Source organism: Chionomys nivalis, chromosome 1, assembly GCF_950005125.1.
Source record: "Chionomys nivalis chromosome 1, mChiNiv1.1, whole genome shotgun sequence".
In the NCBI taxonomy this organism is placed as follows: domain Eukaryota; kingdom Metazoa; phylum Chordata; class Mammalia; order Rodentia; family Cricetidae; genus Chionomys; species Chionomys nivalis.
Genome location: NC_080086.1, coordinates 160,737,236 through 160,750,795, shown reverse-complemented (window position 1 = coordinate 160,750,795; position 13,560 = coordinate 160,737,236). Strand labels below are relative to the sequence as shown.

General features: G+C 42.7%; 1 protein-coding gene across 3 annotated transcripts; it reads left to right on the top strand.

The window, feature by feature from the left end:
* The first annotated feature begins 3,672 nt into the window (after positions 1 to 3,672).
* Positions 3,673 to 7,657, top strand: LOC130884618 (glutathione S-transferase kappa 1-like). 3 transcript variants are annotated; one of them, XM_057785721.1, is made up of 8 exons: positions 3,673 to 3,836; positions 4,519 to 4,600; positions 4,786 to 4,914; positions 5,354 to 5,454; positions 5,604 to 5,639; positions 6,612 to 6,680; positions 7,073 to 7,166; positions 7,455 to 7,657. In XM_057785721.1, the coding sequence occupies exons 1-8, from the start codon at positions 3,765 to 3,767 to the stop codon at positions 7,502 to 7,504; spliced, it is 633 nt and encodes a 210-aa protein (XP_057641704.1). In that variant the 5' UTR covers positions 3,673 to 3,764; the 3' UTR covers positions 7,505 to 7,657. The 3 variants fall into 3 exon arrangements, with proteins under 3 accessions (XP_057641704.1, XP_057641695.1, XP_057641714.1); XM_057785712.1 differs by having other exon boundaries at positions 6,612 to 6,728; XM_057785731.1 differs by lacking the exon at positions 4,786 to 4,914 and having other exon boundaries at positions 6,612 to 6,728.
* Positions 7,658 to 13,560: the final 5,903 nt, after the last annotated feature.

The following is a 13,560-nucleotide window of genomic DNA, read 5'->3' as shown; positions in this document are numbered from 1 at the left end:
AAATACTTCCATGTTGCTGATAAACAGCATGATCAAAAGCAACTTGGAGGAAAGGGTTTATTTTAGCTTGCAACTTATAAGTCCATTATCTAGGAACGCCAAGGACAGGAGCTCAAGGAAGGCACTGAAGCAGAGCCGCTGGAACACTGTTTCCTGGCTCGCTCCTGCGCTCCCTTCCAGACATCTGTGTTATGCAACCCAGGCAGGCCTGAAAGCCAAAGAAGGCAATTCTTTAGTTGAGTTCCCTCTTCGCACATGTGCCACATAGACAAATGAAGCTTACAATGGCAGCTCTCATGATCTGAAGGCTCCAGGCCCCACCTCTTCATATTCTCACCACATCTTTATAGCACAAACCTTGCAACTGAGAGCATTAACCAGTGGACCCAAGGGAGACATTCCATCTAAACTTAGCATTTTCCAGGCAAGTAAGAGATTTTCTCTATGTACTGAGATGGCTTGTGATGGTTTCCTTGTGAATACAAATGAGAGGTAAAATGGTTTATGTGCTTCTCAGCTAAAAAAGCAAATACTTTTCAAAATATTTAACTAAATGAGATTTAAAATATATACATTTAATTGAAGAAAATACTATCCCAATTTATTATCATCTATTGACAAACTAAAATTCCCCAGCAATCATTGCAGCAGTGAGGCCTTTAGTCCTACTAACACTGTCTCAAGAAGTACATTAAAATTTCCTCCATTTTTGGGCACTGAACTGAACAGAGAATTCTCAACAGAAGAAATTCAAATGGCCAAAAGACACTTAAGGTCATGCTCAACCTCCTTAGCGATAAGGGAAATGCAAATTGAAACAACTTTGAGATACAATCTTACACCTATCAGAATGGCTAAAATCAAAAACACCAATGATAGCCTTTGCTGGAGAGGTTGTGGAGGAAGGGGCACACTCATTCATTGCTGGTGGGAATGCAAACTTGTGCAACTTTGGAAATCAGTGTGGCGATTTCTCAGGAAATTTGGAATCAACCTAACCCAAGATCCAGTAATACCACTCTTGGGAATATACCCAAGAGATACCCTATCATATGACAAAAGCATTTGTTCAACTATGTTCATAGCAGCATTGTTTGTAATAGCCAGAACCTGGAAACAACCGAGATGCCCTTCAATGGAAGAATGGATGAAGAAAGTGTGGAATATATACATATTAGAGTACTACTCAGCGGTAAAAAACAATGACATCGTGAATTTTGCATGCAAATGGATGGAAATAGAAAACACTATCCTGAGAGAGGTATCCCAGACCCAAAAAGATGAACATGGGATGTACTCACTCATAATTGGTTTCTAGCCATAAATAAAGGACATTGAGCATATAATTTGTGATCCTAGAGAAGTTAAATAAGAAGGTGAACCCAAAGAAAAGCGTATAGTCATCTGCCTGGATAGGGGAAGTAGAAAAGATTGCGGGGCAAAAACTGGGAACTTGCGGTGAAGTGGCATGGTGCTAAGGGGAAATAGGGTGAGAAACGTGAGAAGGGGAGGATGGGGGGAGCTTGAGAGAATAGGGTGGTTGGAATATAGGAAGGGTGGATACAGGAGCAGAGAAATATATATCCTAATTAAAGGAGCCATCTTAGGGTTGGCAAGAGACTTGACTCTAGAGGGGCTTGCAGGTGTCCAGGGAGATGTCCCCAGCTAGTACCTTGGGCAACTGAGGAGAGGGAACCTGAAATGACCCTATCCTATAGCCATACTGATGGATATCTTCCATATCACCTTAGAACCTTCATCTGGCGATGGATCGAGATAGAGACAGAGACCCAATTTGGAGCAACGGACTGAGCTCTTAAGGTCCAAATGAGGAGCAGAAGGAGGGAGAACATGAGCAAGGAAGTCAGGACCACGAGGGGTGCACCCACCCACTGTGACAGTGGAACTGATCTATTGGGAGCTCACCAAGGCCAGCTGGACTGGGACTGAATAAGCATGGGATGAAACCGGACACTCTGAACATGGCGGACAATGAAGGCTGATGAGAAGCCAAGGACAATGGCACTAGGTTTCGATACTAATACATGAACTGGCTTTGTGGGAGCTTAGCCTGTATGGATGCTCACCTTCCTAGACCTAGATAGAAGTGGGAGGAACTTGGACTTCCTGCACAGCAGGGAATTTGGACTGCTCTTCAGTACCTAGAGGGAGGGGGAATGGAGTGGGGGAAGAGAGAGAGGATTGGGGAGAGGAGGAGGGGAGTGGGGGAGGGACGATGTGTGGGACGAGGGGGAGGGAAATGGGAAACGGGGAGGAGGCCGAAATTTTAATTAAAAAAGAATAAAATAAAGAAAAAAATTTCCTCCATTTTTAAAAGTTTTGCAGCTTGATTTCAGAGACCTTAGGATCAGACATACCAAGTACTTGACACACCAGGTATTAACTCTCTGAGATGTACTATCTTGCCATAACTTCTGAAAGCTGTCTTTATGTATATTCTTCCCTAGGCCATGACAGGTGCACTATTTGGACCGCAATAGTGCTTCCCTTATCTAAAGGTTCACTTCCCATTGCTTTACTTCCCTGCAGTAAACATGGCCTAACATTGTCAAATGGAAACAAAACAATAAACCATCGAATGTTTGCCTCAAGAATAGGATGATGAGGGCTGGTGAGATGGATCAACAAGTAAAGGTGCTTGCTTCCAGACTATGTAAGCCTGACCCCCTAAGTTTAATTCTGGACAGCCATGTAAAGAGTCTGAGGCCTACATGTGTACTGGGGCAGATACATCCACAATAAGCACATACACACACACACATTATACAAACACACAATAATACATGACAGCAGAGCCAGGCATGGTGTTATATGCTGTTAATCCCATCACATAGGAAGTACAGACAGGGAATCATTGTAAATTCAAGGCCAAGATGATCCACACAGTGAGTTCCAAGATAGACATGTCTATATAGAGACATCTTGACTTAAAGAAGATAAATAAATAATAGTAGCTGATGAAGTCCATGCCTTCTCTCTTGGGATGTTCATTGTGCCCACAATGGTCCACAATGTGTGCACTACCTGCCTCCTTTTCAGTGGTCACCTGCATTATCAGATCAAGTACTGTACTACTGAAATGCTTATTTTAAAGTAACACTTTTATTAAAACAAGACACAAATTTTTAGTATGGTATGTTATGGTTATTATATTATTCATCAATAATGTGCCAGATTTATACGTTAAACATCATACAAATCCATTTACACCCTTAGGTGTGTTGTAATGTATGGGATGAAAATAAGGAAAGATCACTATGTAGATTGTCAGATTAGTTCCGGCCATTGTGCTATTCTCTGAGACAGTGAACACAAAAAAACATGTAATTAAGAACTTCCATCCGCCTCAGTCTTTACAACGTCCTGCACCAGAGAAGAAATAATAATTATAGTTACATTTACTATAACCCCTTCGTCGCACCGAACTCGGATCGTACTGACTCTATGTTAGAGGGATAAAGTTCCAGAGCTGTCTAGAGCCGGCACACACCTGAGAGGCTCTTCTGCCCATGCCTTACTTTCTCCGCCCTTATCGCCCTTGTGGTCTGCAGCGCTCAATCATTGGTCAATCAAGCTACACCCCTTGGCCCGCCCCGGAGGGCGGGCTCTGTCCCGGAGGCTGCGCACTAGGGCCTTCAGCTGTCCCACCTACAGTCCACAGGCTGGAATTGGCTGCTTGCTGCTGACACTGGGGTCTTTCTGCAGACAGCAGCTTCAAGTTAGCTTTCATCCTCCTGTGCAGTATGGGGCCAGCGCGGCGAACTCTGGAACTGTTCTACGACGTTCTGTCCCCGTACTCCTGGCTGGGCTTTGAGGTGAGGAGGGGAAGCCGCCCGGGCTGCAGCCTGGACACAGGGCTGCAGAAATTTCCACAGAAGCCCTCAAAGTTAGGACAAGCACAGACTGTTCCTGGGCCGATGTTCACTTTGTGCCTTTAAATGGACTGGGTTTCTTAGTAGGGTCCTGCTTTCCGAAGGTCAACATTCTCTTCCCACGGGCCCTAGAAAGAACAGGAACAACTCCAAGGACACAAGTTTTTGGGGGGAGAATCAGGGGCGCTAGTTTGCTCCACAGCATTGGTTCTCAACCTGGCTAATGCTGCAACTTCTTTCATACACTTCCTCATAAAATTATTTTGTTGCTACTTTATAACTGTAATTTTGCTGCTGTTATGAATCATAATGTAAATGTCTGAGCTGGATATCTGAAATGGGACCCCTATGGAAGGGTCATTTGATCTCCCCGTCCACAACAACAAAGGGTCTCTACCTTCAGGTAGAAAACGTCTCCTATGCAGGTGGAAACCACATACTAGAGTCCATATTCTAGTATCTGTCACAAATAGCTGAGAGTTTTCTCCTTTTAAACCAAGCCGGTCAGTGTGAGTAGTCTTCCCTGCTCTGCACTTAGAGCCAGGAGACAACCCTGTAGGCCTCCTGAGCCATTTGTCATCTCCAGATACCACACAGGCTCCCTCTCTTCTCTGTGTACTGGTAGGTCCTATGCAGGTACCAACACCTCTGGAACATCAAGCTGCAGCTGCGTCCTGCTTTCCTCGGTGGGATCATGAAAGACAGCGGTACGCCAGAAGAAGGCCTCCCAGCTGGGCAAAGAGGGTTGTATTCTGTGACCTAAAGGGCCTGCCCTACACTGGGTATGCAGAGTTCAGACATCCTAAGCTAGAAGTTTGCCCTCTGTTTAAGGGTTCCCCAAGCCTGAGACCTTCATATCCTCTCTCAAAGTTGTCTAACTCTCCCCTGACAGAAAACAAACCACTAGCTACGGTTCCCCGAAAAGGCCAATACATGAACAAAGAGATGCCTCTCCTAGGGCAACACTTCCAGGTTCCCATCAACTTACCCAAGGACTTCTTTGGTGTGATTGTTAAGAAAGGTGAGGAGGGGTTTGGAGTGATGGCTCAGCAGTTAAGAGCACTGATTGCTCTTCCAGAGGACCCGATTTGATTCCCAGCACCCATATGGTGGCTCCCACAACTATCTATAACACCAGTATCAGAGGAAATAGAAATGAAATAAATAGGTAAATGAGTAAGTAAATACATAAAAGAAAGTCAGAAGAGTACGGCAGATCTAGTAGAAAACAGAATATTCAGGGCATTCTTAGGAGGTCCACCCAGTCACCTCATCAAAAGTGAGGAATGGGCAGAAACAAGGGCTAAGCTTAGAAAACCCATATGAGAGACTGGGATAAAAGACTGCAGGTGACTTGGCCCTGGGGCTTGTGGGGGAGTGGTGTCAGAAGTAAGGATGAGCTGATCCTCTATCAGGACATTGGAATCAGAATCTTAGGTCTATGTTCCTGTGCCCCGCAGGAAGTCTAAATGCCATGCGCTTCCTCACCGCTGTGAGCATGGAGCAACCAGAGGTGCTGGAGAAGGTGTCCAGAGAGCTATGGATGCGTATTTGGTCTCGAGTAAGAGCTGAACTTTGAAGCCTGGAGGGAAGGAGCAGTTAGTTAGATGACATTCTGACCCATTTCAGGGGATTTTTCAGAGACAGATTCCTGCTGCCCTAACCATCTCTCTGCTATCTCCTTCCTGCTAAGTGTTCTCTTCTCCTCAGGATGAAGACATCACGGAGTCCCAGAGCATCCTGGCTGTGAGTGTTCTGGATTGGACCACCCCATGCTAATGCCACAGGGAATCTGAGAACATAAAAAGTTGTTAGTGACTTAGAAAGAAAAGTCTTTGTGTGTGGGGGGGGGGGGGGGTGGGGATTACCATGAAGTTGGAATTAAGAGGAGTCTTTGAAAATTTTCCATGGGATAGGGTTGTAGCGCAGCTGTGGAGTGCATGCTTAATAGACCTGAGACCGGAGTTCAATCCCTAGCAACAACGACAATGTCTACTGTGGACAATACATGTATAAAATGGAATTGGTGAGAGAAATGACATAGTCAGTACCATAGAAAGGACCAGGGTGGGAAGGACGGAGCCTTCCATTCACAGGTCTCCAGAGACTCACAATGCATACGTCACTAGTCTATGACTACTACCAAGAGGGAGAATTTACACAGCCAGAAATAAATTTACACAGCCAGAGAGATAACGGACAAATGAGAATGAAAAAGATGCTCAGTGAGAAGTAGATGGAAAGGGCTCAAATATGGAAGTGCACGCCAGATAGGGATGGGGCTTTCAACGTCAGGTGTCCTGTAGGATGAAGTCAAGAAACTCAAAATGATCTTTTCCTCCTATCATATGGATAATAGTTGACATTTATTCTCTAAACACACGAGACATCTAATCATTCCTACATTAGATATGCAAAAATGGCTGGTTTATCCTCTATCTATATCTAGTTACTAAAAACATATATGTGTGCATGTATGATTTTGGCCTGTTTGTACTTAATATTAACAAATCTTTCTAACAACCCACTTCTCTCAGTGACTTGTCCACTACCCTGTTGCTCAACAACTTTCTTTTTGAACTGTCAATGACAGAGCTTATAGGTCACGGTGTAGCCTCTCAACCTGGGCTATATACTGACATCACCAGGAGAGCCCAATGTCACCCCCAGAAATGCTGATGTCACCATCTGGGGAATGGCTCTTCCTTGTCTCCCTAGGCTGCAGAGAAGGCAGGAATGTCCACAGAGCAAGGCCAACTCTTTCTGGAGAAAATCTCCACAATACAGGTAAAGAACAAGCTCAAGGAGACCACTGATGCGGCCAGCAGTTATGGGGTGAGTAACTTCAAGTGTATCCCCATTCACAGCCTGAAGGTAGAGAAGGAATGTCAACATGGGCGCTCATGCTCCCTATTCCTAAGTTGTCCTCAGCTCATCTGCAGCACCTCACCTGCTCCCTTCCTCCCTCCCCTAAGCCTAGTCAAGGAAGGAAAGGAGGTAGATGGTGGTTTTTAAAAATAAGAAGCTGTGTGCCCCAGAAGTTGAGCAGAGAAGATGCCTGAGGCCGACAAGCCCCTTAGCAAACATTTTATCTGCTTTGTTCTGTGTTCCCAGCACATTCATCCTCAGCCTAATAAGCACCTGCTCTATCACCTTCCTTCCTACTCTGTTTTCTCCAGGCCTTTGGTCTTCCTACCACTGTTGCCCACATAGATGGTAAAACCTACATGTTATTTGGTTCTGACCGCATGGAGTTGCTAGCTTACTTGCTGGGTAAGTTCAGGTTTCCATTCTCTTGAGCTTTTGACACAAGCCCAACACAATGATATCCGGAGACAAGAACAACAGATGTTGCTAGTATTTCCAACAAGGAAGACTTATACAGTTGGTTCTGATCAGGGTTACATGGGGGTCAGAAGTGTTCCGCACAGGGGAAAGGGAAGCATCCTACACGTTGAAGCCTAACAGGTCCTGGAAGGCCCTAGTACTTTTTTTGGACTGTCTCCTGCTGCTAACATGTCTGAGAACCATATATACACATCTGTAATTTTCTTTATCTAGGAGAGAAGTGGATGGGTCCTGCGCCTACAGCCCAATGTGCCAGACTTTAAGATTGCCTTAAGAAGTGAACTTCAAGTTCTCCATTTGACAAAACTGACTTCCGTGACCCTGTGGGCTGAGGCAGGAGTCAGCTGCCTTTACTTCTGTGCCTCACAAGTGCCTTTTGGAAAGCCTTAAGTTCTGCGTTCCCATAAAATAAACCTGATGCCACTAACAAGACATTTCTGGGTCTGCGTCTACCTGGCCAGTGTTGCTGTACCATGACCTGTGATTGTATGCAGCCCATGCCACAAACTCTTCCTGGATTCTCAGCGCTCCCAACTCTCCCAGAGCACAGTGAGGCTACTGTGGGGCAGATGCAGGAGATAGTCTCCCCTTCCTCTTACCCAAAATACCTATATGTCTATCAGAGACAGAAGACTAAACACAGTAGACGTAGCAATGAATCAGTTTGGCATTTATCTGTCTCTACCAGCCAGGGGCACCGGGAGAGGAGTAAGGCCAGGGACCTGTAACAGTGGACACGGGTGCGGGAGGAGGGGGCAACAAACTGTCCAGCTGAGCTCAGTTATTTACTGTGAGTCCAGCTACACCCCAGCAACACTAGAACTAGGCAGTCTCTGGTCTTGCTCTTATGACCTGTAGACATTGTTTAATCTTTTTATTTCATTTCTTTTTGTTTTCTTGTTGTTGTTTTTGTTGTTGTTGTTGTTGTTGTTAAATGGTTTTCCTATGTAGCCCTCCTGGAACTTCCTCTGTAACCAGGCTTACCTTGAGCTCAAAGATAGACCTGTCTCTGCCTCCTGATTGGTGAGACTAAAGGTGTGTGCCACCACAACCTACCTCAAGCTGTTTAATCATTCATAATTCCCTGAAATGCTGAGAACACACCAGACCTCTGTGCCCAATCTGTTACATCCTACGTAACTGCAGCTTTTGCATTCGTCCGTCAAACTGACCAGGTATTCACCTAAATCCCCACTTGTGTTTATTCTATACTGTTCCGGAATCAGAAACGTCTGCATTTTGATATCATACTAACTAGTGTGGGAAGACTGTTCTGACGCTGGGCCACCACTCAGAGTCCTGATGAGAACCAGGGACAGCTATAAATCAGGCTAAGCCTTTTGCCAGCTTCTCTTTGCTCTCTCGGTCTGGTTTTTTCTCATTCTTTATCATGTTTTCTCCTGGAGACCCTGCCACTTTCATCTTCCTCTCTCTTCTCTTTCATGATCCCTGCATTTGCTGGGTTCCAAAATCAACTTTGCCCAGGTTCACGATGTTCTAAACTCAGAAGTACATCTCACATATACTATTCCCTTCTGCAAAGGAGTCTTATGGGACATACAGCTCACATAAAATAAAAAATGTGAAGACTTCCAATCTTTACAAACATAAGGCCAAGTTAAGGCAATGAGGAGCTTTGTATACATTAGCGTTACACGGGTAGAGTGAGTGTAGAGATAAAGATGTGTTTCTCTGTCTTGTCCTCTCACTCAAACACTGTGTCTAGACCACTGGGATGGACAGTGGATAAAGGTACTAACTGCCAAGCCTGGTGTCCGGAGCTGAACACTTAGAGCCTTCACAATGAAAAGAGAAAATTGAAAGTTGGCTCTGAATCAGTCCACACACACAATGCACTGTTGTACATACCTGGTCACACACATACGAACAGAAATTAATGCAATTTAGTTTTTTATTTTAAAAGCATACTTTATGCATAAGAAAGGTGTATATACCAAATACCACAATCGAACAATTTATTATCATCTTAAACAGAAGAAAAAAAGAAATTTCAATTTACAAAATCCCTCACTGTATAATTACTTACCAGGTCAAGTTTTCCTGATATAGCCAACAAGAAATTAAACCAGGCTTGCGTTGGAGGAATCATATCAAGACGCAGGCTGTGACATCTACTGAGAACAGTGAGACTTTTATATAATGTTATCAGAAACCAAATACAGTGGCAATTGCTAGAATCAATACAGTTGTAGTTGCCAGGATAAAATTACTTTTACAAGCTATGAAGGGTACAAAAAATTAATTTTTAAGATGATTTGTCAAGTCAAGCTTTCATGCTTGCTTGACTTCTAAGGGAACATACAGATAAACACAAAGTGGCCTGAATGCTTCACTACCCAACCGGGTGCCTTGGTTTCTCAGGAACTGAAAGGCACACAGTGCCCCGGGGGCCATGGACTCTAACCTGGAAAACCTCTAGGGCAGCTAGGCCAGGCCAATTTCATGTTTCCTGCGCCTCACCTCAAAATACTTTTTAATCACTTGTCCTAAGTGGGTCAGTGTAACAAATGAGTTCAGGACCCAGGCATGTCTCATTTCTATTGGACTAATGGCCAATGGAATTAAAAAGAAAGCTCAACTTTCACAACTACTGTGTCAAAGGAGAAACACATGTTGGATTCCTATGAAATATAAAAACAGGCCAAAGTACTTTAATAGACAGTTTAAAGCGCTAGAAAAAAACTTTGAAAGAACTGGAACTAGAAAGAAAAATAGATATTTTCTTTCATGACTTGTGTGACCTTTCGTCTGCATCCCTTTCTCCCCCATCACCTAGTATGATCCTCTACTTCCTCAGTTTTAGACTGTATTAGCTACTTTGCTGTTTGATAAATACAATGACCAAAAGCAACTGATAGGAAAAAAAAGAGCTTATTTTGGTTTATGGCTGCAGCGGAAGAGTCCCTAATGGTAGGGAGATGGAGCAGCAGGCAGCCAGAGCAGGAAACTGTGAGATCATCCAATAGCACAAAGGAAGCTGAGGGTGCAAGCAAAAAATGAGGTGAGGTTATAAGCCCTCAAAGCTCAACTGTGGTGATGTATTTCAGCTGCCAAGTATAGTGATATATTATTTGTACTTTAGTAAGTAAATATTGCCCAAATACCAGAGGCAAAGCTAAAGGCACTAGAAGTTAGGCAATGGTGACAGACAATATTACTCCCAGTTTTGGGTAGACAGAGGCAAATGGATCTCTGTGAGTTCAAGGCCACCCTATGCTACACAATATCAAAACAGAAACAAATCCAGGTAGTGGTGGCCTGCACCTTTAATCCCAGTACTAGGGAGTCATATGGCTTTAATCCCAGCACTAGAGGAAACATAAAATGAGAGGAGAGAGAGGTTTAGGCTGCTTAGTCTGCAGTCGGCTTACCTTGGTGGAGGTAAAACTTCTCCAGTAGCTTGGCTACCTTGCTATTCTGGTTTTGGGGTTGAACCACAATTTCTTGTCTCTGGGTTTTTATTATTCATACTACAGGCAAGGCTACCTCTCCTCAAACAGTGTTACCAACTGAAAACAAGTGTTCAGCCAGAGCAGGAAACTGTGAGATCATCCAATAGCACAAAGGAAGCTGAGGGTGCAAGCAAAAAATGAGGTGAGGTTATAAGCCCTCAAAGCTCAACTGTGGTGATGTATTTCAGCTGCCAAATATAGTGGTGTATTATCTGTGTTTTAATAAATTATCTTGCCTGAAGACCAGAGGCAAAGCTAAAGGCACAAGAAGTCAGGCAATGGTGACACACACCTTTAATCCCAGGTTTTGGGAGACAGATGGATCTCTGTGAGTTCAAGGCTACACAAGATCAAAACAGAAGCAAATCCAGGTAATGGTGGCCTGTACCATTTATCCCAGTACTAGAGGAAATATAATATGAGAGGAGAGAGAGGTTTAGGCTGCTTAATCTGCAGTCGGCTTACCTTGGTAGAGGTAAAACTTCTCTAGTAGCTTGGCTACCTTACTATTCTGGTTTTGGGGTTGAACCACAATTTCTGTCTCTGGGTTTTTATTATTCATGCTACAGGCAAGGCTACATCTCCTCAAACAGTGTTACCAACTGAAAACAAGTGTTCAAATACGTAAGCCCATGGGGAACATTTTTCATTCAAACCATGATATCCAATAATAACCATTTACACAAATATTTACATAATATGCTGGAGTCTATATATGAGGAAGAACATGTAGTTCTTTCTGAATTTAGATAATCTTGCTTAATGTATGTTCCAGGTCCTAAAATTTTCTGAAAATTTCATAATTTCATTTTTATTTATAGCTAAATAATACTCCATATTGTATATGTACCACATTTTCATGGTTTGTTCATTTATTGATGGATACTTAGGATGGTTCCGTTTCCTATCCTTGGTGAATATAGCACCGATAAACAAGGACATGAAGTGTCTCTGCAGTAGGATATGGAGTCCTTTGAGTATACACCCAGAAGTGGTATATCTGGATCATATGAGAGTTTCATTTTTAATATTTGAAGAATCACCAAAATGATTTCCATAATGGTGTGTGAATCTTCACTCCCTCCAGACAAGAAAAAGGGTTCCTATTTCCCCACATCTTTTCCAACATTTGTCAAATTTCTTGATGACGATGCTACATTCAGTATTTTACAGTACTCTTAATTTAAGTATTCCTGATAACTAGGGGTATTAAAAACTTAAAAACACTTATTTGCCACCTGCATGTCCTCTTTTGAGAACCATTCATTTCATTAGCCCATTTCTTGACTGGCAATTTTGTTTAATTGGTGTTTAATTTGGGGAATTCTTTGTAAAATTCTGGTTCTTAGCTTCCAGTCTTAAGTACAGATTTTCTCCCATTCTGTGGGCTGTTTGTTTGCTCTGCTGATAATTTCTTTTGCTATACAGAAATTCTTAACTTTCCAATAGTTCCATATGTAGACTTCTGGGACTAAGCTGCTGAAATTCTGTCCAGGAAGTTCCTGCCTACACCGATATCTTCAGCGTTCCCTATGATTTTCTCTAGATGCTTCAGTGTTCTAGGTTTTAAGTTAAAGCCTTTGACTTTTGTACAAGGTGAAAGATTCACACCCAGTTTCATCCTTCTGCAGGTGGATGGATATCCGGACTGTGAGCATCATGTGTTGAATAGGCTATTGTTTTCCTACTGCATGTTTTTTTTCCACCTTTGTTAAAAATTAGGTAACCATAGGATTCCTAGTTTAGAATTCTTTTTATTTTTGTTATTTAAATATGTAACAGCAATAGGATGCTTCAATAAAATTGATTCATTCAGGAAATAGTGCATCACATATCAAAAATTGCATGTATGGAGAATTTTTAAGAATACTAGACATTCTTAGGCTATAATATTGATAGGGAAAATTATTAAACTATATATTATCTGACTTCGACATGTCATTGTAAGAATACTGCAGCAAAGGCATTGAGATATTAATGTATTAATTATGGATAGTGAACTAGGTTAAGGATGAATGGGGAGAGGCTACTCTCTTCTTACCAGGAAAGAAAGAAGCTTGAATCAACGGTCTTTGGACCCTGAAAGGACAAACCCTTCTACCAGGACCTCTGTCTTTGTTAGGTTTCCTCTGGCTGTGAGAAAATACCCGACAAAAGCCACTTGTGGAAAGACGAATTTATTTACTTTTTTACTTTTTGGTTTACCATCTGAGTTGATGTCCAACATGTGGAAGACAGAGCAGCAGGAGCCATTTGTAGTGAGGAAGAAGAGATACATGAATACTCACACTCAGATTAGTTTTCCCTTTTGAGAAAACCCAGCATCCCAGCTAAGGAAATTGTGCTGCTCTCATGACCTGAAGACCCCAGGTCTTACCTCTTCATGTTCCCACCACATCTTTATAGCACAAACCTTGCAACGGAGAACATTAACTGTGCCATCAAGGGAGACATTGCATCTAAACTTAGCATTTTCCAGGCTAGAGAGAGATTGGCTCTTTGTACTGAGATTGCTTGTGATGATTTCCTTGTGAATACAAAGGAGAGGAAAATGTTTTATGTGCTTCTCTGAAAAAAAATCTCAAATAATTTAACTAAATGAGATTTAAAATATATACATTTAATTCAAGAAAATACTTTCCCAGTTTACTATCATCTATTGGCAAACTAAAATTCCCCAACAATCATTGCCGCAGTGAGGCCCCTAGTCCTACTAACACTGTCTCAAGAATTACATTAAAATTTCCTAGATGTTTAAAACTTTTACTGCTTGATTTCAGAGACCTTAGGATCAGACATACCAAGTACTGATCACACCAGGTATTAATTCTCGAGACGTACTATCT

What these genes read in the sequence shown, in the direction of transcription:
- LOC130884618 (XM_057785712.1), top strand. Translation starts at nt 3,765, where the DNA reads ATGGGGCCAGCGCGGCGAACTCTGGAACTGTTCTACGACGTTCTGTCC. An exon ending in AGTCCCAGAGCATCCTGGCT is followed by an intron (nt 5,640 to 6,611) that starts GTGAGTGTTCTG and finishes TTGTCTCCCTAG; the next exon opens with GCTGCAGAGAAGGCAGGAAT. An exon ending in GTTGCTAGCTTACTTGCTGG is followed by an intron (nt 7,167 to 7,454) that starts GTAAGTTCAGGT and finishes TTCTTTATCTAG; the next exon opens with GAGAGAAGTGGATGGGTCCT.